This window comes from Marasmius oreades, chromosome 2, assembly GCF_018924745.1.
Source record: "Marasmius oreades isolate 03SP1 chromosome 2, whole genome shotgun sequence".
In the NCBI taxonomy this organism is placed as follows: domain Eukaryota; kingdom Fungi; phylum Basidiomycota; class Agaricomycetes; order Agaricales; family Marasmiaceae; genus Marasmius; species Marasmius oreades.
The window spans coordinates 3,150,142-3,175,407 of NC_057324.1; the positions used below are offsets into that span (position 1 = coordinate 3,150,142).

Below are 25,266 nucleotides of genomic sequence, written 5' to 3' on the forward strand. Positions count from 1 at the left end.
GTAAGCGCTCAAACGATCCGCGGCGCTTGCTTTCTCGGACTCATGATCTCGTATTCGAATTGAAATTCTACTGCAGCGAAACAGCAATGTGTCCATACTTAACTAATGTGGTATGTATTTAGATTCCATTTTATCACTACATTAGCAAATTTAAATGATACACTGATAGAGAACCAAAATTTGGCAGATACTTCAAGTTCAACAATCGCGCCCGTCGTTTTTAATGCTTCTGCGAGGTCAACATATCATCACCTTGATCGAGCGAACTAGTATGAGCTTGCATTTGCAAATCCTTCAATTCCAACTCTCCTCCTCGAGACTCCAAATCTCCTCCAGTAGATGCATCCACGGATGATTCTGGAACAACAGCTCGAAAACTACCCAATGAGATGGCCCATCTTCTACCGCCATGTGCGGGGTGGTTCTTGGACTCGCGTCCGACGTTCGTCACTGTATACAGAGTAGTGTTCACCGCGGACTTGTTCGCATGAACGAGGCAGATGATAATTGTAGGGTACAGTCCCTGGAATTTTTAATAGGGGATTCAGCTTCCGAGCATTTAGAGCGATGTGAGCTTTCATTCTTACCACTATACTGCTAGTCTGATAGATGAAAACATTTGTCGCAAAGCGAAAATTAGGTTTAGCGTTGATGGCGTCTCTGACGGTGGGAGCGATTTGGATGACTTGCGCGAGCTATATTTTTCAGGTTGCAATCAAGGTCAGCCCCTTGATGAACCGACAATAAATGACCAAGACTTACAAAGAATAGGAAGTAAGCCACCCCGCTTTCGATCAATAGAATCACGATTTTCTCTAGTCTCGACTTTTTCGACATACGACTGTCGTATATTCTGTTCTCTCCCGAAAATCTGACTAGATTCCTGGAGGGGTCGAAAAATGCCCATCGTGGGTGGTCGTGGGACGAATCACAACTTGAACTTACCAGACCTTAATGGTAATCAACAATGTAGCTATTGCAGTTGTAGCCGCTGGTATGGCATACGACACGGTCTGTATGTCCCTGCAAAACTGGGGATGGAGGACAGCCCCAAGAACGATTTCTCCAGGACCCAGACGCCCGACGCAATAGCTCAACATCATTGAGCACGCTGGATAACAGGACCGCAATCTCCTCTGTGAGCAACGAGCGTTCAACGAAAATTCTGAACTTACCGACTGACAAGAACAGCATGGCGACGGGAACGGCCATAATCAGGTGCCGAATGTGCGAGGAAGCCCAGAAAGCGTACACTCGCCAAACTATGACACCATCCCCAAGGCAGGTCTTTACTAGAAGTCAGTAGCCGTCCAGCGACATAATCCACTAGAACTCACCAGATATCCATAAAGCACATCTACGGCCGCGAGTCTGCGAGCAGTAAAGTCGCGTGATCGAGTGTACTTTATGTCAAGCGCCACCTCCGGGTCTTTCACCAATGTGATTTTGACCTCAGCCACGAGATCCACGAGGTCGATGATCAGACAGGTCAAGTTTATGAGGTACATGAGATACACGACGACCAGCATTATGGCTGGGCCCATTCTTCCAGAGTTGCGTTTATGACTGTAGCGGAAATCCCTTCAGTGAACTGAAAAGCAGAGCAAGAGGAGTCCTGACATTCTCAACAAGATGGAAGTTGCTTTGATCACCAACATGGAGTAGATGGCTGGAAAACAATTGCATTATAAAGCGATAGAGAGTACAAACAACGGGAAAGAACTCACTGATCAGGACAATTTCGGTGGACGTGCAGACGATCAGATTTACCAAGTCATTGCCAATGCTCTCCAAGATGGCGATATCAGTGGGTGGTGTTTCGGACATAGTGAGTCTTGTCCGAAGAGTCTTCATTTGCGCTTTTTATTAATGCCCTTGGCCGTGGTGGCTCACACGACTGTCAAACGACTTCACTCCTAGAAGCCGGGCCAGATGGATAGATATTTATACCATAATTAGATAGGCAGCGCGGACCCTCGACGGTATATGATATGCCGGTACCAAAAAGAGCAATTGAAAATCCTTTCCGGCGGTTCACAATTCGTGAGCCACTGCAAGAAGACTGCGGAGGGGAACTTGTTTGAATATCACCAGGGCTCATAAGTTAGATCTTATCAAAACTTGAGGTTCAAAACTTGATATGTCCTGTAAGGTTCAACAAAGTTTCTCCCCAACAATAATGTTAAGGGTCAATCAAGTCTCAAGTAGCTCAACTAGAGACCACAATGATTGACCAGCAGGCACGGCGGCTCGTGTATCTGTACTGAAAAGGGACTCTAGAAGAAGAGATAACGATCGGACAGGGTGCTGGATGGACTCTTAATTAAGCCTGACATTACTTGATAAATATTGTAAATGTGTTGGGGTGGACAATGGCGTGGGAAGTTCGGGCGTCGGGCGGTTTACCTCACGGCTACCAAAATTGGATTACAAAGTACTACAAACAAAGGCGGTGAGGAACGCAAGTGCCTCAGATAGTTTTCAGAAATTGTGGAATGCGGAAGACCGATCCAGTGACCAAATTACGCATTTCTCATATCAATCATACACTAGAACCACATGAGCGATATTACACGTAGCTTTTCGCGGTCCCCCAGATCCTGAACAACCGTCAATCATCATCTGTCAGTCAACCGGTCGAAATTGTCCTTTGAGGTTAATTATCGATGTCGATTCAAGATATCAGTCCTTTCGCATGTTCCAGGCCCTTCAAAGAAAATTCAGAGCCGCTGGTCGATCAACAGGCTTGGGAAAGGCATTCGTGTTAGCCAAGACCATCATCTGTTTTTCATGACTGATATATCCACGAATGAAGCCTTTGTATATTTGGTTCGCAACCAAACACTCCACTTCTTCCGAATCAACCTCGATCCCGCATATTCGTAATGATGCGTGAAACTTGGAGATGGGTATTCGGGTTTCTTTTTCACAGGCGATCCAACTGTCATAATGGTTTTGTTGAACGTGCGATGCAACACAAGTATGAGAAGGTTCGATTACTCACACTTTACGGAATAGCCCTCTTAGGCATATCTCTCTTCCCTTTTCCAAGGTCAGCCAGAGATTGAGTTCTAACAGCTTTTTCTCCCTAGTGTCTAGCGCTCGGTCGTATGCTGCGATATCTCCAGCTCGAATGGCAGCTACAAACGGTGAGAACAACTCTCGCACGTGAGGAAAGCGTTTGAGGAGAAGATCGGACGGTAAGTAGCCCTTGAGAAGTCGCAGAGGAAGCAAATACGTGAGAATTCGTCTAGGAAGAATGATTAAAGAGATTGGCTCTAGATAATTACAGAAACAAACCAACTCTTGATTCGCTTGTGCCTCTACGTGACACTGATAGAACGCATGAGTGAGTTCTTCTTCTGCCTAGTGAATATGAGGACTGCATTGTGACACTGGAAGTGACCCTGATACCATTTCGTATTCCTCATTTAGGAAACGGAGCATTCCCAAGTAGTAGCGGAAGGTAACCTGCAAGGGTCTGATAAGTCCTGAGTACGTGCAAGACAGCGAAACCCCATACCTGATGTGATTTAGGATAATAGCTCAAGTCGGGTATATCACGATTCGCTTCGAGGGCGCGGAGGACATTTTTCGAGAGTGATATCCGTCGGACCTTTCCAGCACATTAGTCAAGGCGATACAAAGAGAGGGTATCGTACGAAACGCACCCGAAAGTAACACTTCAGCACCAAACCAACCACGTAGTAAACACCCCACTTTCTTGATTGATCTGGAGGCGAAGTCCTTCACTAGGTTATTGAGCGACTGTAGCACCATCACCGCGATGCAAAACCACACACACCTATCCTGCAAACATAACGTGAAAGCTTTTGTGATAGTTCTCGCCGACTCCTCCATACTGTCACTTTTCAATCCGTTGAATCTTGCGTGGAAGTCTGCCTGAAGAGTCAGACATGGGGCCCGTAAGATTTCAAGAAGTCTCCGACAGAAAGGTTGAATGTTTACGTCAAATGCGAGGTCTCGAAGGTCTCGTAGAATAGAAAACAACACTGGAAGTGTCCATCCAGAATTTTGGCCGAAGAAGTTGTAAAAGTGTCTGCGTTCACATGGATAAGTCGAAGTTTCTACAAGTACGACGAATCTGGGCTATACGCACGAAACTAATTGTGTGTGCTCTTTGAACGCGTCAATAGATCGACGGCGTGCAACATGAGAACAGGTAAGAACATATTGGATAGCTATCTCATCCCAAGGCTCCTGTATAGTCAATTTGTAGTAGCTGAGTTTTTCGCGCTGCGTAAACCGATATTGATGAGAAACCACATTCGGGTAGAGTTTGCTTTAATTTTACCTCACCGTTGGATTCAGCTTATATTCCTTGAGTAAATCTTTCGAGTGGGGACTTGTCGGACGAAGTAGATAGGCGATATTTTGTCCATTTTCGGCTGCTAGTGCATCATTGAGTTGAGTGAGATAAGTTACAAAGTTCATCGGCATTGGTGAGTGATGGTGACGAGCTGGTCCTGGAAGGGCTGTGCCGGTTGCACCACTTGAACGCGACCTCCAATGTACCACTTGCTCAAGGGGTTACATGAACACCTTACGAGGTAAAATCCAGCCGTATTATGATCCATAACGATCGAATTAAAAGAAATGCTCGTAGAAAGGAAGAATTCTCAGTCATTATCATCGGATTAGATGGTGCGGGCAAAACGGTGCGTAGTTCCCATCTCTACCAAACACTCAAAGCTCATTGTTTACTTCTCTAGACTCTACTCGAGAAGATCAAAACTCTGTACAACGAAATTCCTGGCCTAACTCCTGACAAAATAGGTCCCACAGTCGGTCAGAACAGTCAGTAAGCAAGTTCACCAAAACGGAACCAGCTTCCTTGTTGAGATTGAAACCCAAACGTCCCAGCTGGAAAGATCAACCTTTCGTCTACCATTCTACAATTTTGGGACCTAGGAGGACAACGCGGTATCAGAAACATCTGGCATAAATACTACGACGACTGTCACGCCGTTGTGTATGTGATCGACGCAGACGACCGTGAACGGTTGGGTGAAGGTTGGGAGGTGTTCGGTACGTTAGCATTCTGTGCTGTTTATCTCCACAGACACTAAATATAATCTCGTAAGGATTGAATAGATTCCGTTCTATCTGCCCCCCAAATACTTGGAATTCCGTTACTATTGCTAGCCAACAAGCAGGACTCACCTCTCAGTTTGTCGGTTGAAGAGATCAGACATGATTATGAGGAATGGCACCAACGCAAACTCGAAAGCGCCAGGAAAAGCAGGCATGCCGAAGACAACTCGAGCGCACGGAGGGAAAGAATCGCGAGTTTAGATGTCATGGGGGTCTCCGCTGTTGAGGGGTACGTTTCTTTCTCCTCCACTACGATATTACGTTTTTCATGACCCTTACGCCTTAGAACTGGAGTCCGGGCTGCAGTCGACTGGTTATTCTTACGGGTTCAAAATAGTCGTCGGTCTGTATTTTTCATCTCTCTGCACTTCGGTTCAACTGAACGAATGATTCTAGTGAGTCAGCCCGTAACGGGGAGCGTAATTAATCTTTATCCTTCTGTTTTCCTTCACTCATATTGAGTTGCAGTATACGCCTTCCTTTCTCATTCTGTTCTTCCTATGCTGACGATGGCTTCTAGTTTTACATTTCTACTTTCATTTGGTTTATCATTGTAGTCGACTTTCCTCAGACAATTTTTTGCACACCGCTGTTGTGAACATGTTTACATTGGATCACGATCTGTGCCGACGTCTATAATCATCGTTGTCCCGTCGTCTGTCCCGTTCATCGTCGCGATCTCGTCTATCTCTATCTCTATCTGGACCCCTTCTGGGACTACTAGAGCGCCGTTTGTGTTCCCTTTCCCTACTTCTCCGACGTGACCCACCGCTGTGTGGAACGTCAAATACCATTCCGTATTTGGAATCATAACGAAGCTCCTCATCCTCATCCTTGCGATACCGGCTGGTCTTGACAAGGTCATCACGCCCACCGAACCCACTACCCGCACCCCGAGAATACTTGGGTGCTTTTTTGATATCGTTTGACCAGGAGTTGTTTAATCTTGCAACAGACTGAGAACTAGAAGGAGCTTAGTAGGGTGCGCAGGAACCTAGGAAAGTTAAACGCACAAATCAACCCAGATCCGTTTGTCATCGATCAACACGTTCTGCATCTTGAAGTAAGCCTATGCAAAGGTGATATCTCAGTAAAAGAGGAGACTCGTTCGGATCGCGTACACACCTGCTCCGCCTCCTCTCGTTTGTCAAACTCGATAAAGGCGTACTGCAACGAGTCACCAGTCTTCTTGTCCCTGATGACCTGACAACTCATTATGGTCCCAAACCGAGAGAAGATAAGCTCTAGGTCTTCGTCGCGAGTGGCCGGGTTGAGTTTGCATACGAACAACACGTTTTCTGGCGGTCTAACGTTGGCGAAAGGGAGGTCTCCAACCATTTCCAAGGTAAGCGCGGATGCAGCTGCGGCCTTTTCACGTCTTATACGCTCTTCTTCGTCTTCAGGTAGTGTCTCAAGAGGATCTTCATCTTCTGCTATTCGGGTAGAGTTGTCGGGTGGTTTGACAGGAGGATGTGATGGCACTACAAGGCCTGGGGGATCAGGGAAGGGGTCATCTATATTTCCGTTAGCACGGGTTCCAAAAGATGAAAAATACGATACAGTACCGAGGATTACGATATGTCGAATTCGGACGTCCTTCAGCGGTCTATAGTCCTGGTCCACAAAAACGTCGTTCAGTTTGTCGAGCGTATCTAGGCCTTCCACTACATGGCCAAAGACGGCGTGTTTTCCGTCCAAATATTCGATGTTATCGGCCAGAGTCACGAAGAATTGACTACCACAACCACCCTCCGTACTGCCATCTACAGAAGGCGCGACCGCCATCGAAACCGTTCCTTTGGTGGTATGCTTTAGTTTTGGCTGGATTTCTGGGGTAAAATATCGCGGTACGGATGAGGAGTTCGAGGACTGAGAGGCCATGTAGGACCATATTGACTCGCCGCCTTGACCCGTAGCAGATGGATCACCAGCTTGAGCGAGGAAATCTTTTGAGACTGTTGTCTGGTCGTTAGTCGAGGATTTTAGGACCCAGTGTACCACAAGACTCACCATTAAAAAAGGCATTCAAGTTATAATAGTAGACTTTACATAGCTTGAGAAAGTTCTGGCATGTTTTTGGGCATACTTCTGTCTCGAGGTCAATGACAAGGTCGCCTACAGATGTTTCGAAGAGAACCGACATCAACAATTTCTTCTGTCCCAATTCTGACCCTCGCTATCTCATTTCTCACATGATCTGTGGTCACAGCCACCGTCCCCCGTCTTTCGGAAGACTCCGATTGCGGCGTTGACACAGAATCTCAAGGATCTCGGTGGTCAACTTTCTGTATTTGAGAGTATGCCAGTTACCGTGGTTCACCACCATAAAATCTAGCGATAGAAAATGGGGTTTGGTAAGTAACGGGAGCTTGGATTGCCGTAGCTGCCACGTGCACGCAAAAGCCTGCATCGCCACTCGGCAATAGACTATTCGTTCCATGTCGCTGAAGATATTCAGCTCAAGGTACCTGCACGCGCAAGCTGGGAGACATGGTATGTGTAGATTCTGCAGCGTATACCAGCTTCTCACATTCAACACGGCCAGCCACACCACGGAACATTCGTCGCGGATACGCGACTGCTTTCGACGTCAGCTCCATAGAAACTGTTCCTCTCCGATTCGAAAAGATACCCGCGACGGTCAAAGGCTTGAGTGAATCAGTCGATTCAAACTTACCACCCATCGTATTTCTTCACGGACTTCTGTATGTCGCAAGTCGTTTATAAACAAGTGCATGAATCACTCACCAATCACGCCAAGAGGCTCTAAACGGAACTGGACGTCAATAAGTAAAAACTTCGCTCGGTCGTCGAGAAGACCTGTTTATGCGATCGTATGGTCTCTTTGCGGAATTCAGAAACATTGCTATTGGCTCATTTTGTACCAGGACCTTCGGAACCACGGCGATTCGCCCCACAAGAGACCGCATACCTATGAAGCAATGACAGCCGATCTGTTCCACTTTTTCCAAACGCATCAATTGAAGGATATCACCTTGATAGGCCACTCGATGTTCGTATTCTCCCGATGTCCCGGTTCTCCTGAGACACTCAATGCAATTCTGTACAGGGGAGGAAAAGTTGCGATGTCCATGGCACTCCATCCAGAACTACCTAAAGACACCATTTCGGAACTAATTGTGGAGGATATAGCACCTTCTCGAGGTTCTCTCTCGTCGGATTTCCGCTCTTACGTCGAGGCTATGCGCTTTATGGAGGAGAGTTGCGTGAAGACAAGGAAGGAAGCGATAGAAATATTGTCAAAGACGGAGAAGGTTAGATACTTATTCTCGCGACGCAAGTGCCGGGCTTGACTGAAAGAGATTAAAGAACGTGGACATCGTAAATTTCCTACTCACGAATCTCATCACACCAAGGTCCGGCTCAGGGGACTCGGTACAATTCCGCGTTCCGTTGGACGCTCTTCACGATCATTTGGATGATTTAGGATCATTCCCATACAATCCTGGAGACGTTGAGTGGAATGGGCCAACTTTGTTCATCAAAGGGAACAAAAGCAAGTAAGTGAACGTTTCTTAATGTTTATTTTTATGTAAAGACAATCCTGGATGGCTCTCCTTCCGCAGCTATATCAACAAGAATAATCTACCCATTGCGCAGCAATTCTTTCCCAACATGAAATCTTTGACGCTGGATGCAAGTCATTGGGGTAGGTCACACCTATTGTCATTGGTGTGTTGTGCAAACAAATTCACCTTTCTTTTCAGTTCATGCAGAGCGGTTAGAATCGATTTGTTCTCATTCGAGGTTTCGCTAATTTTACTTCAGGCCATTGGAATTCCGGGATGCCGTATTTAAATTCTCAAAAGTGGGAAAGCATGATTGAAGAGTCACCTTCCTATCCAACATCCATCAGCTCAAACCTGTACTGGAGATTTATTCTTAATCTTACGTGGCACTGGAACTACTGTCGGCATATCATAGCGTTTTCTCGAGTATTACATAGATTGCTTCACATTAACGTTCACATTTAGCTGGGGTTGCGGTATCCAAACTGTCGGAGATTTATTCGTGGTATCATTCCATGGTAGTTGACAGAGTGAGATGAGTAACACTTGCAGAGTGCTTTTATGGTTTTTCTACTGAGCAAGAAATTCACAGGTGGGCGACAGTGACATTTGCGGATGCCAATGAGGCAGCGCCTGTGAACTCTCCTGCAGCGTTTCCTGTCATGAGGAGACCGACTAGACAGATACATCAGCAACGAACGCGCAATTTTCTTGCAGAGGCCAACTCACCAATCAAGCCAAACAAGCCAAGTATACTGCCAAATACCTCCACAACTAGGATTTTCACGAAGAGGTTTGGGTCGGCAGCGTCAGCGAGAGCAGCTGTCGAACCCGTGACACCAACACACAACCCGCAGAGCAGATTGCATGCACCAACAGTCAGGCCACCCCAGAAGAGAGCGAATCCTGTTCGTAGAATGCGTCATAAGCTAGACCAGACATAACGCAAGAAACACGCAGCAGTTTACCGAGGAAGTAGTTATCGCGTGTGTAGAGGAGATCTTCCGGCACATCGGCGAGCTTTGAAGAGTACACAATTCCAATGATCTGTTCGAAAAATCAATACGAAAAGACTTCGACAAGTAGTGAGAGATACATACGACACCATAGATGGCGACGACTTCACAAAAAATGACACTACAAGTGTATGTGAGCACAAGTTCTGGTTTCCAGAGAACTATATAATGACCTGATCAAATTCTTCGTTGTTATACGAGGAGCACGAACGCCTCCTCCGAGAATTGAAGCACCAGTAACGAATATGCCCCTAGTTAAAGTAATGACCTCAGCCACGAAGGTCAGAGAAAGTCTCTTCACGCACCATGCCGCACCAAGGACACTCAATCCTATGCATAAACCCACTCCAGTAGCAGCCCACACATATGGGCTTGTTTCTTCCAGGAATCGACCAACGTTGAAAGCTTCGCCCGAACCTACACCACAACATCAACAGTGAGCCTTGATGACTCGTAGAGATACGCACCAGTGAATAGAAGATATAACGCGATGATTATAATGAGAAAACTGGGGAAGCCATAACTATAATATGAATATCCCATCCTGGTGAAAGGCTTGCGATGAGACGGAGATTTGTTTACTCTTATTTTGGTGTTCCCTTCCCTTCCTTCAAACTAAAGTCATCGTTGGTTGATGCGGGCAAGTCAGATTCTGCTTAAATCAGGGCGTTCTGCGTGGAAAGGACCGTATTTTGTCGCTTTTCCGAACCTTAAAGAGGCCCTCAATAATCATGTTGCCATAAAAACCCAGGCCCGGTCCTGCACGATCCTGCCCAACTTCGTGGGGTGTGTCCTAATGCTCCTATTTCAACGATTTAAAACTGACACAATATTATTCTAGGATTCGTTTTCTTGTTCACAACGGGAAGGATTATGTACCCGTTCTGGTAAATCAGGATATGGTGGGCCACAAGCTGGGGGAGTTCTCGCATACCAAGAAGGCGTTCTCATACAAGTACGTCTGATATTCAACATCTCTTGCATATGTTTTAACATCTTCTCAGGTCCAAAAAATAAATTACATTCCACTTCCCTATAATATACTCGCTCCAATGAGTGGCCTGTGCCGTGAAGGAATCACAAGAACACTTGGAAGCGCCTTACGCGGTCGAAGCTGTTATGCCTTGTCCAATGTAATTTTCCAAGCATCCTTGCCGCGCTCAATCGATTAATATTCCACCACGCTTGGTCAACTGGCCGAAAAATCGATGCGATGCAATGCGATTGCTTGTCCCCTCAACAGAGTCAACACCTTGTTATTCTTGCCTAACCACGCTGTTCTGGTGGCAAACAAGCTGTGGAGATTCTCATGAGTGTATGAGCTGGTGCGGGCACATCTCATTCCACGCACGACTCGAGGCTATATATATATATCATTTCTTCGTAATGCAGATGTTTGACAGTAATTATAGCCTCTGCTCTTTGTGGCGTTGAGACCTTATTTTTCCTGTTGTGTACCCTTCCAATGGAAACGAATGTGCTTCCTGGGGCGATACCTTTGAAAGGAATTGAAGCGCCTTTTAGCCTTCGTTTTTCTCTCCAGAATGTGAAGAAGACACAGCATTCTTGCGTTCTTTAACTTTACGCCGATATAAATGCGGTGCGGTGCGGCGCGGCTCTACACTGCCTTATTTTCTGTATTTATACCGAGAGTTCCGTTCACAGTCCGATACCTGTTTCCGTCTTTCTAGTCTCGATAAACTTATGGGCAACTCTCCATCTAGCTCTAGGCATAACAGTATCTCTAAACCACAACCATTATCTCGACGAAGGTCCACACGCGAAAACCAAGGTTCAAATTTCCTAGGGACACCAAATCCTACTAGCACAAGTCACCGAAGGAGCAGGTCTGCCAATGCTGCTCTATCGCGACGGTCTGGAAACCCAGACATAGTGCGAAATCCCCCTCCACCATATTCACGGACGCCACCTCCAGAGTCACGCGGCTTCATGAGGGAACCCTATTCCAGTTCACATTCCTCAGTATCTTTGTCTCATAGTACATCCTCGGAATCATCCTCTGGACGACATCGTGAGCCACATTTTGTTTCAAATGATAACAGTACTGAATGGTTGTTCGTATACTTAGGGAATCGTTCAACTTGTAAGCATAAACATCCTCCACGGCCGCCGAAAGACCTTCAATGACCTTTCCCCCTTGCCAGATCTTCGCACCCCCATGCGACAGCAGACGCGAGACGACATGCTGGTAACATTGCGCAAGTATGATACTGTGATTATTGTCGATGATTCTAGCTCCATGATCGGTGAGCGATGGAATGAGGTGAATCATTCAAACTTACGTCTTCAAATTTTCTGTCTAACGGTAGTTCCAGGCGTCGAAAGCACTTTCTGAATTGGCGTCTCTCGCTGGACAGTTTGACGCCGACGGTATTGATATATACTTCCTCAATGATGAGCGGGTGGGTTTGGGGATGAGGGTACGTGTGTGGTTCTCCAAAACTTAGCAACGCCTTTGACCCTTGAATGGCCACTCAGAGACGAGAAGCAGTTGACCAGCTGTTCAAAGAAGTCAGACCTAAAGGCGTTACGCCAATTGGTGAACGGCTGGAGACCCTCCTTCGTGGCTATCTGGCAAGGCTGGAAAGTGCCAACGACTCGGGGTCCACGGCCGCTCTCAAAAGCATCAAACCCATCAACTATATCATTATAACGGATGGCGCTCCCAGTTAGTCTCATTCTGATAAGCCGTATTCTTATCGCTTAATGTAATTCTGTCCTCAGCTGATGACCCAGAAAGCGTCATAGTGCAAGCTGCAAGGCGTTTAGATGCAAAGCATTTCCCTGTGAACCAGGTCAGTGAGCGCTTGAGCACTGGCCGTTACCCTTTCTTAATACTCACTTATTTTTGTATCTCAGATCGGCATCCAATTTGTACAAATAGGAAAGTCTGCGAGCGCCGCCCGATACCTACAGGAGCTAGACGACAATCTTGTTACCAAACATAACCTCCAGCGGGTTAGTAATGTCTGACGTTCCCGCTCTGCACACCTTTTGACATTATCATCAACAGGATATCGTTGACACGACTAAATATTTTGGAATGGGATTGAGCGCCGATGCTTTGGTAAAGATTCTCTTGGGTGGCATCAATCGAAGGGTGGATAACGATGGAACGGCAGTCTTCGATGAGGATCTTTCCCCAAAAACACCTGTTCTCCGGGTGCAAGGTCTATTTTGAATGGACATGTCTGCGGACATCTGAAGCTATTTGTATGAGTCAACAGCGATTGGTTATACTATTACTGCAATACTGTACGAATACTATATGTTTTTACTTACGGTACTTTACTTACGGACACTAGATGTACTACCATACACACAGAACAACCAGATTGGATTTCTCCGGATTTCGAATGTGTTTCGGCCGTCGCTCCAGCTTGTGGTCGGAAAGATCCTGGTTTTGAACGTAAACCAGGTCTGTTTTGACGTACACAAATCCTCCTCATTTCGGAGAGGACAAAAAAATCCACCCAAAGTTCCGGATTGCCTCTCCCTTACTCCCAAAAAAGAGCTCGGTCTCATATGCCCAGTTCAATGAACCTCCCATACAGTCTTTTAGTCCTTGCAAGAATAACGAGACATCGTTAACAGTGATTGTATCCCATTTCGTGGCTTCACTGGCAGAATAAAGGGCTCTCAGGTTCGTTCTCGAATTAGAACGGGAGAGAGGGCTCCTGATCCAAGTTGAAAGTGTTGCGCCCAAACTAATGTTCCTGGAAGCAGGGATGACGTCTGATTCCCCCCGAGGATGGCGAGACCACAATGATAATTCCAAGTTTTTGAAAGCTTCAAACTTGTCTTTGAATAGATGACCAGCTTGATTGATAGCGCCTTGTATGGACAGGTCTCGTTGCGACATCAACACCTCGACGAGATTGAGTTTGCTCTTGGCCAAGTGATCATTGTTGAAAGAGAAGATGTCCTAAAATAATGCAGGGTCAACAGAGAACTTCCGGTACCAATATACAACTCACAAATGCTAGTGAAATGAATTCAGCCGCAACCCGTCTCAGCATCCTGAGGTCATCGGCGTCATCTAATCTCATCTCCGTAAGGTCCAGATTGAGACCTTCTGAGGACTCTACCAGGTCGAATACGGCCCTCAAACCACTCAAGTCGCGGGAGAAATCAACGTAATCGTCCAGCACGAGGAGGGTGTTGTTTTTGCGATACTTGGTTGCTCTAGCCTGAGCGTCTCGAAGGGCAAGTAGCGATGAAGTGAACTGTTTTTGCCAACGTGGTGTTGTGATTGATATCAATCGGGAAATACGTGGTTGAAGACTATGTTTTGTGGAGGGAAAAAGATTCAGTCGTGTAAATGAAACCATCAAGTGAACACTTACTGTTTGAAGAGTTCATGGCTTTCCAAGAGCTCAACAAACCCTGCCTGATCCAAACTTTCCAAATCTTCTGCAGACATTCCACTCCATCCGAAGCCATTTATACCCCTTTTCACCCTCTCGTTTGAAATCAGCAGCAGGCCAATGAAATCTGAAGCAAGCCTCAACTGCGGAAGATCACAGGTAGGGAAGCATAGGCTGGCTAAAAGACCCATCTTCAGTCCTGGTACGTATTTCATTTCATCCTCCGTGAGGATAACGTCTTTTAATTCGTGGTTGAGGCTCAATAGCCAATGTTGCGAAGCCTCCAAAACACTGCGACAGTGTCTGTTTGTCCGCAGATCGAAATCGCGCGTGAGCGAGAGCAGGTCTGGGAGTTGATAACTAGAGCCTGACATCGGAACTTGAAGAAATAGGACGTTTGTGGACTTGGGCTTTCCGAGCCTTCGTAGTCTTATCTTGTAAGTGATCGCCTGGAGCTATATCGATGGGCTTCTGGCGGAAAATCAGCTGTGTTCGATAAGTCTCGATTGAACTCACCAACACGGTTCACGTTCAGCGAAGGGTCTTCAAAACATCGTGCTGGCACCGACATGTTCGACGTAATGGAAACCGCCTAACAAGTCGGCAACTAAACGAGCCACCATATGATGAGATAACGAATCATTAAAGCGCCGCTCTCAGTCACAATGATATATCGTTGTTCCCCCCTCTACATCCCTACAACGCTAGAGCTTGAAATGATTTATCCGAGATCAGACTGGACCTTGTATCCTCGGATATACGTGCACTTTTCCTGTTTGCGCCTCACCCGTCAGCCTACTCCTTTTCTTCCCTTTTCCCTTTTGGCTATCATGATTCAAAGCTCAGTGGTAAACTGAGCTTTAGCTTTAGCTTTGAGACGTGATCAGAAGTTGAATTGATTCTAGAAATACTATGAAGTTGCATGGTAGTACAGGTACCGTGATACAGTAGTGCGCGTCAAGAGAAAGGCGTGGATTGCTATTGATACAGAAAGGAACCTAAATCGATACAATGCACGAGTGTGCGGTATAAGTCACGTAGCACCAAAAAGAATGCAAAGAGTTGATGCGGAAGGAAGAGAGGAAAGGGGAAATTCGGATACGACGGCATCAAGCCCGCGCCTGATCTAGCGGAAGTCGACGGCAACCTCAGCCTACCAGGCATCCTCAAAAGCTTTGCGCAGTGACAACAGAATGATATATTCAAACTGTAACCCAGCAGGGTCAAGGCGCGAGTCACTGACTCTGGTCGCTTCATATTGGGTTTTCCAGATGAGGTTTTGATTAGACGATAAACGACTGCTGCTAATTGATACAGTAAATATTACCTCGAAAAATCGAGCCAGATTTTGTGCGATGACCCCTGCAAGCTGTACCCGAGTCATGGCTGGCTCGGGGTGACACCTTCGATGGTGCGAGTCGGCTCGACGCGTTCATAACCAGGCCACTGAAAAAGCGCGTAAGAATCCACCGAACTAAGATACATATCACGACAATAAGACTCACTCCAATATGGAAAGTAATCTTTTTTGGCTGAGATGGCAGGTGTGCAAAAACAAAAACATTAGGGCCTTGCATCATTTGTTGCAGCACGTAAGGACCTCTTGCACACAACTCTCGGAGCGGCACCCCTTGATTGGGCAAGCCTATCGAGTCAAAGAGACGGGACTACTCAAGGTTTGTAGACGACCAGTTTGATGCTTCCACTTTGTGGGACCATACGGCGTCTGAGGTACATGTCGGCGACTTGAAGGAATACTAGAAGATGGTGGGGCCACAGCGGGGCCAAGAGAAGAAAATGAGGAAAGGTGAGGGGGATAGACGGGAGTATGCAAGGGGTTTGTGTAGCCGGACATTCCAAAACCGACAAGGGAATAGGACGAAGATCCGGAAATTACAGGAGAATGAAGAGAAGAATGCTGAAGACACTGCGACTGATGGTGACCGAATACTATTTTGTGGTTTTATAGGGATCAATCTGCTCGTAGTAGCCACTAGAAAGTCAATGTTGGAAGCCGGGAGACAAACGGTGAAAAGGGTTTATGCAACTGATAGAAATGCAAACCCGTTGTTTTCTTTGGCTGTGCTTTCAGCCAAAGAAAAGCGTAGAGAACTTGAAAGATCATGACCGGGCACAAAGTTGTGTCATGAAAAATATAGGGAGCCTGAGTTTGGAGGCTAAAAGACGTGGGCCTGATAATAGACTTCCTCTTATGTAAGGCAACTTTTCCCTGAGAAGCTCAGTGATGTGGCGACGTCAAGGAGAGTTTGGTACAATTCAGCAACGGGTTTGAAACAGATCCGGAGAGAGGCAACTTGTGATTCTTTGCCTCTTTACAACTGTCTCCTAGATCCGTATCATTTCTTTGCCTTCCTTCGTTTCGCCGCTCCTCCGACCCCCTCTTCAACTCCCGAAGAGGTTTTCCCGGTAACTGACTGAGATCGTTCGGCCGCACTTGACGGGGTCGTCTTGTTGTCTCCCTTCGTGATTGGTGGGCTTTGCGCCCGAGGTCGATGAAGAAACTGAATCACTGTGGAAGCTATGGTTCCCGAAAGGATGTACAGGAGCCATCTTGGTACTGCGACCATCATACCATAGATCTTCATCAAGGCGTAGCCGTAATAGTGCAGGATGTACTCCCTGGTTCAACTGAATAAGTCCCGTAAATACTTGGGGAGGGTACCGAATCACTCACTTGGAACCGCCAGGAGCAAAATCACTGTTCCAAGGCGTAGTTTTCAGGTAGTATTCCTCCTTCAGAAACTCGCGAAGCCGACCGTCTCCAATACGCAGATACTGAGGTCTGTAGAAACGAAGTGTTTGACCACGGTCCTTCAATACGACCAATGTAGGGACTCTAAAGCAACACCTGAGACGGGAAACCACGAGGAGAATAGAAGTTAAGCGCACTGCCAAGTAGCCCATTTCGTTGTCAAATAGGTGACCTTCAAGTAGTCTATACGAGCCCAGCGAACATGTGGTAGATCGTTCACAGTCATTGTCTCGTTGAATTCTTGGTCAAAAATGCCATCAATAACCGGAGATAGTCCTCCTTGGGAATAATCGCCGGAGCTGAACAAGGAACGAGATTAGGATGATTGTCCAGGCGGAATGGAAACTGAAGTACGCACACAATCAACACCCACGTTCGAGCTTTTTCCTCTTCCTCAGTCAGAGGCTCGTTCACAATAAGAGTTTCATAATTGTCGTCCGTTATGAGAGGAATACGAACATCCCAAGGTGATTCCTTCGCCTTTGCCACCTTCTCCGTAATGTTGATTCCAACGGTGGAGAACAGTGACGAAACGGGAGAAGAGGTAAGAACCCAAGTGAAGTCCAAGAGTTCGCTCAACCGTTTTGGCTTCTGGGAAACAGCCTGAGGTGGGCTACTCTCTTGCGTCTGTTGTGGTGGTTGAGCCCCGAAAACTTTCGTGACGCCCTGAGCAATGTTTGGCGCGTCAGATGAAACGTCCTGGTCACTGCCAGGTTTCCAGCCTTCGGAGAAGTACTGAGCCTTGACACACGTTATCAGAGCGATAGAGAGCCAAGGAATCCTCATGGAGGTGAACAGGAGGCAAAAGGCAAAAGCAACCCTGTGATCAGGGGCGGGCCATAGGAAATTTGCGCAGATGCCGGTGTAACAAAAAGGGGTATTATTATTTGGCCGACACTCCGTACATAAAACTACCCACCACCTACGATCCCTATAGTGTGCGCAAGTGGGTGGCCTAGTCGGTAGTCAAACACTTGCATAAAATCTGTTGCCAGGTCGTCCTGGCTGGCGGCAGGTATACGACCATTATAACCTAAAATAATTGAGATGTGTCGCTGTATCGGCTATGTACAAAATAATACCAAAAACATGAATTAACCCAAAAGTATATACCAAAAACGGCCTAAATTGGGGGCAACCGATCGGACATACCTCCCAAGCGCCAGCATTACTTCTGGCTTCCGCCTTCCGTCTTCCTTAAATCAGTCTCTACAGTCAACGCGGCGAGGAGATAGGCGAGGTCAGTAACCCGTTTCTTGTACGACTTCGAACAGTATTCATCCTGCCCTTTCGCAGCAGCAGCATGCTCATACCAGTGATTCTATTCGTTCCGCTACTCAAGAGCTTCTTCGTGGCTTCATTAGAACGTTAGTTGTTATTAGTTTTCCAGTCATTATCAGTGTAACTCAGTCATTCCTCCATCCAGTGCCTTCTGCGGCCTCTTTCTGGGTTCCAGCACTGCCTGATATTCACCAAGATCCTCTTCGTCCTTTAAACATCTATGCAGGACATCTACCTTCGGACCCACAAAATATAAATCCTAAACCAGAAGATGTTATCCCGCATCTGTATTTTGTCATGGTGAGAAACCGTCGAGTCGCGGATCGAGAAAGAGTGATATTTTGGTTCAATGTATGTCGATATGACCTCTTTCTGACACATACTCAGTGATTCTTCAGGGAGGACCAGGCTGTTCGTCGTTCGACGGATTGATGATGGAAGTTGGGCCATGGCGTATGGATGGAAAAGGAGGATTTGATGTTGCAGAAGGAGGATGGGAAGAATACACTACTATGATTTATGGTGAGTTCAACTCGTTCTCTTCCAACACAAGTTTGTTAATAAACTATTCTAGTTGATCAACCCGCTGGAACAGGGTTTTCTTACACAAGTTCGAATAACTATGTTCATAACTTAGAAGAGGTTCGAACGATTCTTCCCTTTTTCGAATTTGCACGTTCAATTGCATTTTAGGCCTCCTCGCAACTGCTGGAGTTCTTGCGTAATTTTTATAGAGTATTTCCCGAGTACCACAGGATGGATGCAAGTGATTTCCCCTCTAATTCCCTGGTCAGCACTGACCAGTATCTTCAACAGACTTATCTTGGAGGCGAAAGTTTCGGGGGGCAATATATTCCCTATTTCGGTGAGTTTTTGATTACTAGTCTCCCGCTTGAACATGAACTGACGTGTTCTAAAAGCGGACGCTATCCTCAATTCGAACATAAATATACCTCTAAAAGGCATCGCGATCGGAAATGGATGGATAGACGCGAAACGTCAATATCCATCTTACCTGGAGTATGCCGTCAAAATGGGAATCCTCGAGGAAAACTCTGACGTGTGTTTTATCCCCAACCCTTGTTCAATCAGCCGATTGATTATCCCCATCATTTAGGATTGGAAGGAAGCTAATGCTCGTACAGATGAGTGCACAGAGGTAATCAAAATGACTCAAGGCGAGCCGGTAAACATTCCGGCATGCGAAGGCCTGCTGTTGGATGTGGCCAAAGTCAGACAGAAAAAGTCGGCCAAACTTGAAAAATCTACCCATACTGAACATACTGACATGGCTCAATTAGGGTCAATGGCGAAGACATGTGCATCAATATCTACGACGTACGCTACGATGATACATGGCCCGCCTGTGGGATGAACTGGCCGCCTGACATCCAGCCGATAACTACCTATCTCGACGTGTGTGTTCCTCCCAGTTTTGTCGTTACACTTCTAAACCGTTGCTTCTCTCAAGCGTAAAGAAGTTGTGGATGCGTTACATGCTACCGACCATGCCGAGGCATGGGTTGAATGCCGATCACGAATTCATTCAGAGCTACACGATAACGCGTCGAACTCCTCTATCACTTTACTACCGAAAATTCTCGAAAAAATACCCGTGTTGATATTTGCCGGGGATCAGGATTTAATATGTAATCACATGGGTCTCGAGGCAATGATTCAGGCTATGAGTTGGAACGGTGAAAAGGGGCTTGGAGTTTGTTTTATTTGCTCTTTTTCTGGTGTTCAAGCTGATTGATATATTGTAATAGACCGTTCAGATGCAGTCGTGGAGCGTGAATGATACTTCTGCAGGAACTTGGGTCACTTCTAGGAATTTAACTTATGCGAAGGTTAATTGATCTTGTGTCCGTTATTTTCCTACAAAAGCTTTCTAACGATCCCGCATAGATCTTTAACGCGTCTCACATGGCTCCTTTTGATGTTCCTCACGTCGCTCATGACATGATCTTGCGTTTCATGGGAGTGGATTTCTCCAAGGTCCTCGACGGTTCCGCGCAAGTACCAAGTAGCATTGGTCCAGATTCGAAACCTCAGTTCTTACCAAACGCATTGGTCTCGGTAACGCCGTCCTCTACAAAATCACCGCAGCAAGATAAAGCAATGTGGGAAGGTGTGTAGACCATGACAACGCCGATCACTCCCTCTGACTTTTTTTGTCCTCATTTACCTTTTTCTTGTTTAGCGTACTACAACGCCGGGGCTGTGGGCGTCGTTCTCTTTATCATCGTTGCAGCTATTGGTATCTTTTTCTGGTGTCGGGTACGCCGCAGACATATTCTGCATCTTCCTGTCAATCAGGATGATGAAGAGAGCATACCGTTAACTCGATCGCGACATGAAGATGGCGGCGATGGGTTCTCACGCAGGAAGGGGAAGGAGAAAGCTGTTGACCTACCAGAGCAGGAGCCTGTCTTCGATGTTGGAGATAGCGAGGATGAGGACGAAGGTCGATACAAAGATCGTTCATGATATCGATATTTCCTATTTATTGAGTGTTTCTATCGACGCATATCACGCATTCTAGTCTTCCGATTGCAACTTGGGGAGGTTTTTCAGTTCATATGTGCTTTGTTACTTCTTGAGGCAGATGGAAGTTTCCTGTTCAACTAAAAGCACGACTACTTGGGACGTGTACGGGTGACTTATCGTGAAAGCTGGACAGGTGGACCAAGTAGTTAGGAGAGATGAGGTTCTTGAAAAAAGGAACTCAAACTTACCCCGACAGTGCCGAGTCGTTGACCAAAAGGGTAAATCCGAACGCTAATAATGACGGTGTCATGGAGCAAAAGGATATCAAGGCCCGCGGTGGAGAGGGAATTGATCTACGGTGGTACACCGACGGGGGTGGAGATCAACCACCGTGGAGGGCCATCGAGGGTATAATCAGTTATTAGGCAGATGCAATGTAAGAACCTTTCGTGTAATTGAACACCGCCTGAGGTCGAGGAATGGTCGATATAACTTTCAAACGTGAAGGGCCTGTTACGATAGAAAAGAACACCAAGAGTAATGCGGCAGAGGAGGTATAGTCTTCGCCGTCCGAACGTGGCCGTAACAAGACATCCTAGTACGACGCTCAGAGTATTGGTACACGCCCTGCTGATACACGCTGCAATGACCGAGGCAGATATGATGCAGATGCTTTGATCTTTCTTGCCAGTACGCAAACGGAGATGGGAACAAGTTGGTTAGGAAACAGGTACCGAAATCTTTAAAGTGGAAAATTCGAAAGTAAGCGCAACCTAGTAGTTGTAGCTGTTTAGTTTTACGACAAAGAGACTTACGATCCAAAGTACAAACCGCTGCTCACGCTAAGTCTTCCTCAGTCCCAGGTCCTGCCACCATCGAGCAGATTAACTATCTTCGCAAGTTATGACTGGCCTTGAATCTTCAAACGCACACAGTATATGTTCGAAAAAAACCATTTTATTCGTTCTGGAGATACACAGACCATAGGTAGCGTGTATGCGTCATGGTTTGACCTAAACCGTCAATGCCACATAGTAGCAACCACAAACGTGGGAGGTACGGAAGGAACAGGAATATGACGCCCAACTTTTCATCCTACATCAGCCCCGAAAGGCGAGCCAGATGAAAAACCATCGTTCTCGTGAGCCCAATCCCAGAAGGGACAAGCCTCGCTCCGTCAACCAGAAATCTTCAACGCCATTCAGACGAGTGAACGTCTGTGTTCTTCAAGGGTAGAACTAGCGCTTCGTAGAAGGATGATAGCGGACACTTGAAGAGAAACAAAAATTTTGCCTCCGCGTATTTATGGTCTTTGCGGAGTTTGAATGATCTCACGTGATTCAGAGGTGCGCGTTTGATGCTGAAACAGGCTGTTTCGAGTCGACGAGTTGCGATGTCGCGACTATCAAGACCAAACCTAAAGGGAAGAGAGTCGGTGTTTTCTCGTGGACCAGACATCTATCGTGGTGATATACAAGCCGCGTGTCCAGTGGATTTGAGCGAGTGTGTTATGTCGCTGGAAGATGTTTGTGAAGAGGTATGTTCCCTGACATTCTCAACGACCGAGAAAAAGCTCACGATACAAGGATTTGATTTGATTCTTTAGGCTCATGAAGCTCAGATCCTCCTTCGGAATGGAACTCGCGATCTGCCGCGTATAACACAAGTGTTGAAGAGCGAACGGGTGAGAATTTAAAGTTCAAACTCTAGACTTATCCCTTTGACAAACCTTACGAAGATTTTCTTGCTGGTAGACGAAGGAACAGTGAAGAAATACAAATCGGAGTTGACAGAAGAGATCGAACCCGCCGTGACAGAATTGATTGAAAGGGCAGAAGAAGGTTTGAAAACCTTAATTCGCAAGGAGAACCAATTGCAGGCGAAGGTAAGTTTCAACTTGTGGGGATCGCAAGCGAAAACGAACTTTCTTACTCATTTCCTATCTGTAGATCGACATTGCAAAATCGAGGCCGTTGAAACCTAGTGCAGGGCGAACTATGGCTGCTCAAAAGTTGGAACAGCGGCGGCTGAATATGTTAACTAAACAACGGGAAAATCTTGAAGCTACACTTGAGGCTTTAGAGGCGGAAGTCAAACAGCTGGTAAGACCTCGAGGCTCGATCGATACTACTCTTCGGTTTACTGAACCCATCCGCGTAGGAATCGGACGTTTTGAAGAGTTGAGCCCAGTACGAAACTTGATCTGCATTGTCTTCTTTCTTAAGAGCTACATGTACACCACTACCCTAACCTTCATATCATTTGTATCTCGCTAATAACGATGGCTTCCACTTTCTCCCCTTTCTCAATAGACTCCGATGAACCCTTCTGACATTGTGGTAGTATTACCAGCCCGTTCGCGCCACTCAAACTTGCAACACGGCTTGAACGTTGTCCTCCGGTGCTGAAAGCCTTCAACTTACTCCCGTCTGAACGAATGAACACACGATGAAATTCGGTTCTAGGATCCAGTCTCATCGACGTCTGTAGCTGTCAATAGTCATGGGATGTCAGGGGCTTGAGGATCTGCAGGATAGCGAAATCATTCCGCTCACCTCAACTTGGACCCGCGGCAATTGTGCCAACCGCTCCGGCCAGCCGCCTAACTTCCGTAAAGCCGGTATGACAAACACATGAAAAGTGACAAGAGCAGATGCGGGGTTTCCAGGAAGAGCGAATAACGGTTTCGTTTTTCCACTTGCAAGAGGTATCGTGGCAAATGTAGTTGGCTTTCCCGGTTTCACTGCTACACGTCCAAAGTGGACGGAACCGTTGAAGTGACGCTCGATAACGGGCTTTAAGAGATCGGAAGGTCCCATGGACGTTCCTCCAGTTGATAGAATCAGGTCGGCTTTCTCAAGTCCTGTTCGGATTGCCGAAACATGTGCGTCAATTCTGTTGAACATTTCAGTCACGGCGTAGTAACGATGAGAGGAAAACTGGGTCTTTGACGCAACTCGTCCGGTACAATTCCCAAGTCGACCACTTCATATCCCATACCCTCAAGGGCTGCTTGTAATGAAGGACGATTTGTATCCCACGAGCTGCATGAATCTGGTGAAGGAAAAGATTTCAGGTCGATTATTTCGTTCCCTGTGCTCAAGATCGCTACGACAGGTTTGTTGAACACTTCGACCTTGAAGTAACAACTCCATTAGGCGGTTGCAAGGTACTTTCATAATTCCGACTCTTACCTCCTTCCGTCCAACGAAAGCTAGTGTCCCGAGCTCACCCCCTGCGCTGGTAATCCTCTCCCCCTTCTGCAATGCCAAATCCCCCCTACGAAGGTCAGAGCCTGGATCTCGTACATTCTCTCCAGGATTAACTTGTGCGAGAGTTTCTACCTGATTCTCTTCGCCCTCGTCTTCACTGTGAGTAGAAACGAGACGAGTATCTTCTACCATGATCACCGCATCTGTGCCCACGGGGAGTTGCCCCCCCGTGTTGATGCGGTAAATGGTACCATCCGGTGGTTCTTGAGAAAGTGAATGGGTTTTTGAGGTGAGAACCTTGTAGGTGCCAGCTGAGTTTGATGCTACGAGCACAAACAGTTATGGTACGTGTGAGTGAGCATTTAAACCCCGCTCTAGAATTCCGAAACCGTACATTTCACTGCGTACCCGTCAACACTCGTGGTATGTGCGGGAGGAAAATCTGAAGGGGAGAAGATGTCTTCTGCGAGAACGAAGCCTGTTAAACTTGGTTCGACTGGTCGTTTGACGGTGGGTAGAGGGACTATAGAATCGCTAATTCTTTTGAGAGCGTCTTCGTAGGAGATGATTGGGTAGGGAGAAATGCGATGGCGAGCAGAGACTGTGAAATGCGGTCAGATCCTGAAGTAAGGAAGAAAGTAAATTGTTCCTACCAGCAAGGGAGGGATCTTGTGAGAGAACTCGTGGCTGAGGTACTTGATGGTCATGGTGGTGGTGGTGGTGATTACGATGGTGAGTGTGTGCACGATCGGAGGAGTTATCGCTTGACGACAATAATTTGGCGTGAACTTGATTACCTGTACCACCTCTGATAAGTTCAACTGCATGATCCATGACACCATCAGCGAGTAGAGCATCCAAATTCTCTTTTACTGCCTTGACACTGCCAGGAAGAGTGATAACGAGAGTGTTCTTGATCGTTCCGGCAACAGGTCTAGATAGCGCAGCAAATGGAGTCTTCTGCAATGAGGCGGACAGAAGCAGGTGGACGATACCGGAAGCTTCACGTTCTAAGAGAACAGATATAGCCTTGAAAACCGGAGAGGATGTTACTTTCAAACACAGTAAAGTTGACCTTCGTCGACCTCACCTCCGGGGTGCGATCGCGTACACCAAAACCAGTCCCACCAGTTGTCAACACTAAATCCACTTCTCCAGAGTCCACCCAGCCTTTGATTGCCTTCTGAATGAGAATCACTTCATCGGGTACTATGGTGCTTTCCACGAGACGATACGGATTCTGGTTGAGTATTTCCTTGATAACAGGCCCAGACTTGTCTGAGTTGGAGTCTGAGCTCGCAGTATCGCTCACTATGTTTATTTAGCTGTAAGCATTGTTATCGAGCGCACCGTTGACCGACCTGTGAGGACTGTAACGCGAATGGACATTATAGATAGAGATAAGATGAGATTTATATTGACCGTGCCAGATAAAGTGGTTCCCACGGGTCAATCGAATTT

General features: G+C 46.7%; 12 protein-coding genes across 12 annotated transcripts; 5 read left to right on the forward strand and 7 right to left on the reverse strand.

Annotated features, from left to right (window-relative positions):
* Positions 1-186: 186 nt before the first annotated feature.
* E1B28_004790 (uncharacterized protein) lies at positions 187-1,827 on the reverse strand (the record flags this gene model as incomplete). Its single annotated transcript, XM_043149311.1, has 8 exons — positions 187-523; positions 588-695; positions 763-883; positions 946-1,111; positions 1,176-1,287; positions 1,338-1,566; positions 1,621-1,669; positions 1,728-1,827. 8 exons carry the CDS (start codon positions 1,825-1,827, stop codon positions 221-223), a joined length of 1,188 nt encoding a protein of 395 aa, XP_043013915.1. The 3' UTR covers positions 187-220.
* Positions 1,828-2,509: 682 nt separating this feature from the next.
* On the reverse strand, positions 2,510-4,461 carry E1B28_004791 (uncharacterized protein; the record flags this gene model as incomplete). The annotated part of the gene is made up of 10 exons (XM_043149312.1): positions 2,510-2,941; positions 3,005-3,250; positions 3,305-3,366; positions 3,415-3,471; positions 3,524-3,616; positions 3,672-3,747; positions 3,806-3,903; positions 3,970-4,060; positions 4,121-4,257; positions 4,321-4,461. The coding sequence occupies 10 exons, from the start codon at positions 4,459-4,461 to the stop codon at positions 2,710-2,712; spliced, it is 1,233 nt and encodes a 410-aa protein (XP_043013916.1). The 3' UTR covers positions 2,510-2,709.
* Positions 4,422-5,694, forward strand: E1B28_004792 (uncharacterized protein). Its single transcript, XM_043149313.1, has 8 exons — positions 4,422-4,571; positions 4,628-4,679; positions 4,734-4,818; positions 4,885-5,049; positions 5,116-5,344; positions 5,402-5,458; positions 5,512-5,582; positions 5,636-5,694. The coding sequence occupies exons 1-7, from the start codon at positions 4,531-4,533 to the stop codon at positions 5,540-5,542; spliced, it is 660 nt and encodes a 219-aa protein (XP_043013917.1). The 5' UTR covers positions 4,422-4,530; the 3' UTR covers positions 5,543-5,582; positions 5,636-5,694.
* Positions 5,695-5,729: 35 nt separating this feature from the next.
* E1B28_004793 (uncharacterized protein) lies at positions 5,730-7,276 on the reverse strand (the record flags this gene model as incomplete). Its single annotated transcript, XM_043149314.1, has 5 exons — positions 7,126-7,276; positions 6,681-7,070; positions 6,241-6,629; positions 6,129-6,184; positions 5,730-6,078 (listed from the first exon to the last, which is right to left on the reverse strand). Exons 1-5 carry the CDS (start codon positions 7,256-7,258, stop codon positions 5,730-5,732), a joined length of 1,317 nt encoding a protein of 438 aa, XP_043013918.1. The 5' UTR covers positions 7,259-7,276.
* Positions 7,277-7,350: 74 nt separating this feature from the next.
* On the forward strand, positions 7,351-9,051 carry E1B28_004794 (uncharacterized protein). Its single transcript, XM_043149315.1, has 8 exons — positions 7,351-7,608; positions 7,661-7,820; positions 7,877-7,949; positions 8,004-8,128; positions 8,186-8,390; positions 8,446-8,636; positions 8,703-8,785; positions 8,844-9,051. The coding sequence occupies exons 1-8, from the start codon at positions 7,554-7,556 to the stop codon at positions 8,891-8,893; spliced, it is 942 nt and encodes a 313-aa protein (XP_043013919.1). The 5' UTR covers positions 7,351-7,553; the 3' UTR covers positions 8,894-9,051.
* On the reverse strand, positions 8,914-10,229 carry VMA16 (H(+)-transporting V0 sector ATPase subunit c''). Its single transcript, XM_043149316.1, has 7 exons — positions 10,129-10,229; positions 9,967-10,078; positions 9,835-9,912; positions 9,746-9,782; positions 9,614-9,692; positions 9,375-9,551; positions 8,914-9,320 (listed from the first exon to the last, which is right to left on the reverse strand). Exons 1-7 carry the CDS (start codon positions 10,202-10,204, stop codon positions 9,232-9,234), a joined length of 648 nt encoding a protein of 215 aa, XP_043013920.1. The 5' UTR covers positions 10,205-10,229; the 3' UTR covers positions 8,914-9,231.
* A 1,068-nt stretch (positions 10,230-11,297) lies between these two features.
* On the forward strand, positions 11,298-13,017 carry E1B28_004796 (uncharacterized protein). The gene is made up of 8 exons (XM_043149317.1): positions 11,298-11,693; positions 11,751-11,765; positions 11,827-11,945; positions 11,998-12,102; positions 12,161-12,350; positions 12,407-12,477; positions 12,542-12,640; positions 12,696-13,017. Exons 1-8 carry the CDS (start codon positions 11,366-11,368, stop codon positions 12,861-12,863), a joined length of 1,095 nt encoding a protein of 364 aa, XP_043013921.1. The 5' UTR covers positions 11,298-11,365; the 3' UTR covers positions 12,864-13,017.
* Positions 13,018-13,127: 110 nt separating this feature from the next.
* On the reverse strand, positions 13,128-14,657 carry E1B28_004797 (uncharacterized protein; the record flags this gene model as incomplete). The annotated part of the gene is made up of 4 exons (XM_043149318.1): positions 14,566-14,657; positions 14,029-14,520; positions 13,660-13,966; positions 13,128-13,607 (listed from the first exon to the last, which is right to left on the reverse strand). The coding sequence occupies exons 2-4, from the start codon at positions 14,421-14,423 to the stop codon at positions 13,128-13,130; spliced, it is 1,182 nt and encodes a 393-aa protein (XP_043013922.1). The 5' UTR covers positions 14,424-14,520; positions 14,566-14,657.
* Positions 14,658-15,309: 652 nt separating this feature from the next.
* Positions 15,310-17,641, reverse strand: E1B28_004798 (uncharacterized protein). Its single transcript, XM_043149319.1, has 5 exons — positions 17,181-17,641; positions 16,960-17,121; positions 16,745-16,906; positions 15,555-16,689; positions 15,310-15,495 (listed from the first exon to the last, which is right to left on the reverse strand). Exons 1-4 carry the CDS (start codon positions 17,606-17,608, stop codon positions 16,407-16,409), a joined length of 1,035 nt encoding a protein of 344 aa, XP_043013923.1. The 5' UTR covers positions 17,609-17,641; the 3' UTR covers positions 15,310-15,495; positions 15,555-16,406.
* A 325-nt stretch (positions 17,642-17,966) lies between these two features.
* Positions 17,967-20,684, forward strand: E1B28_004799 (uncharacterized protein). The gene is made up of 14 exons (XM_043149320.1): positions 17,967-18,062; positions 18,122-18,189; positions 18,249-18,454; positions 18,502-18,625; positions 18,678-18,745; positions 18,797-18,865; positions 18,920-18,968; positions 19,024-19,163; positions 19,221-19,348; positions 19,405-19,519; positions 19,575-19,817; positions 19,873-19,953; positions 20,012-20,234; positions 20,307-20,684. Exons 2-14 carry the CDS (start codon positions 18,126-18,128, stop codon positions 20,591-20,593), a joined length of 1,797 nt encoding a protein of 598 aa, XP_043013924.1. The 5' UTR covers positions 17,967-18,062; positions 18,122-18,125; the 3' UTR covers positions 20,594-20,684.
* Positions 20,685-21,950: 1,266 nt separating this feature from the next.
* Positions 21,951-22,778, forward strand: E1B28_004800 (uncharacterized protein; the record flags this gene model as incomplete). The annotated part of the gene is made up of 5 exons (XM_043149321.1): positions 21,951-22,130; positions 22,200-22,277; positions 22,332-22,478; positions 22,543-22,695; positions 22,754-22,778. The coding sequence occupies 5 exons, from the start codon at positions 21,951-21,953 to the stop codon at positions 22,775-22,777; spliced, it is 582 nt and encodes a 193-aa protein (XP_043013925.1). The 3' UTR covers position 22,778.
* Positions 22,779-22,846: 68 nt separating this feature from the next.
* E1B28_004801 (uncharacterized protein) lies at positions 22,847-25,228 on the reverse strand (the record flags this gene model as incomplete). Its single annotated transcript, XM_043149322.1, has 8 exons — positions 25,167-25,228; positions 24,896-25,116; positions 24,459-24,834; positions 24,200-24,406; positions 23,788-24,128; positions 23,551-23,729; positions 23,149-23,488; positions 22,847-23,083 (listed from the first exon to the last, which is right to left on the reverse strand). Exons 1-8 carry the CDS (start codon positions 25,192-25,194, stop codon positions 22,847-22,849), a joined length of 1,929 nt encoding a protein of 642 aa, XP_043013926.1. The 5' UTR covers positions 25,195-25,228.
* Positions 25,229-25,266: the final 38 nt, after the last annotated feature.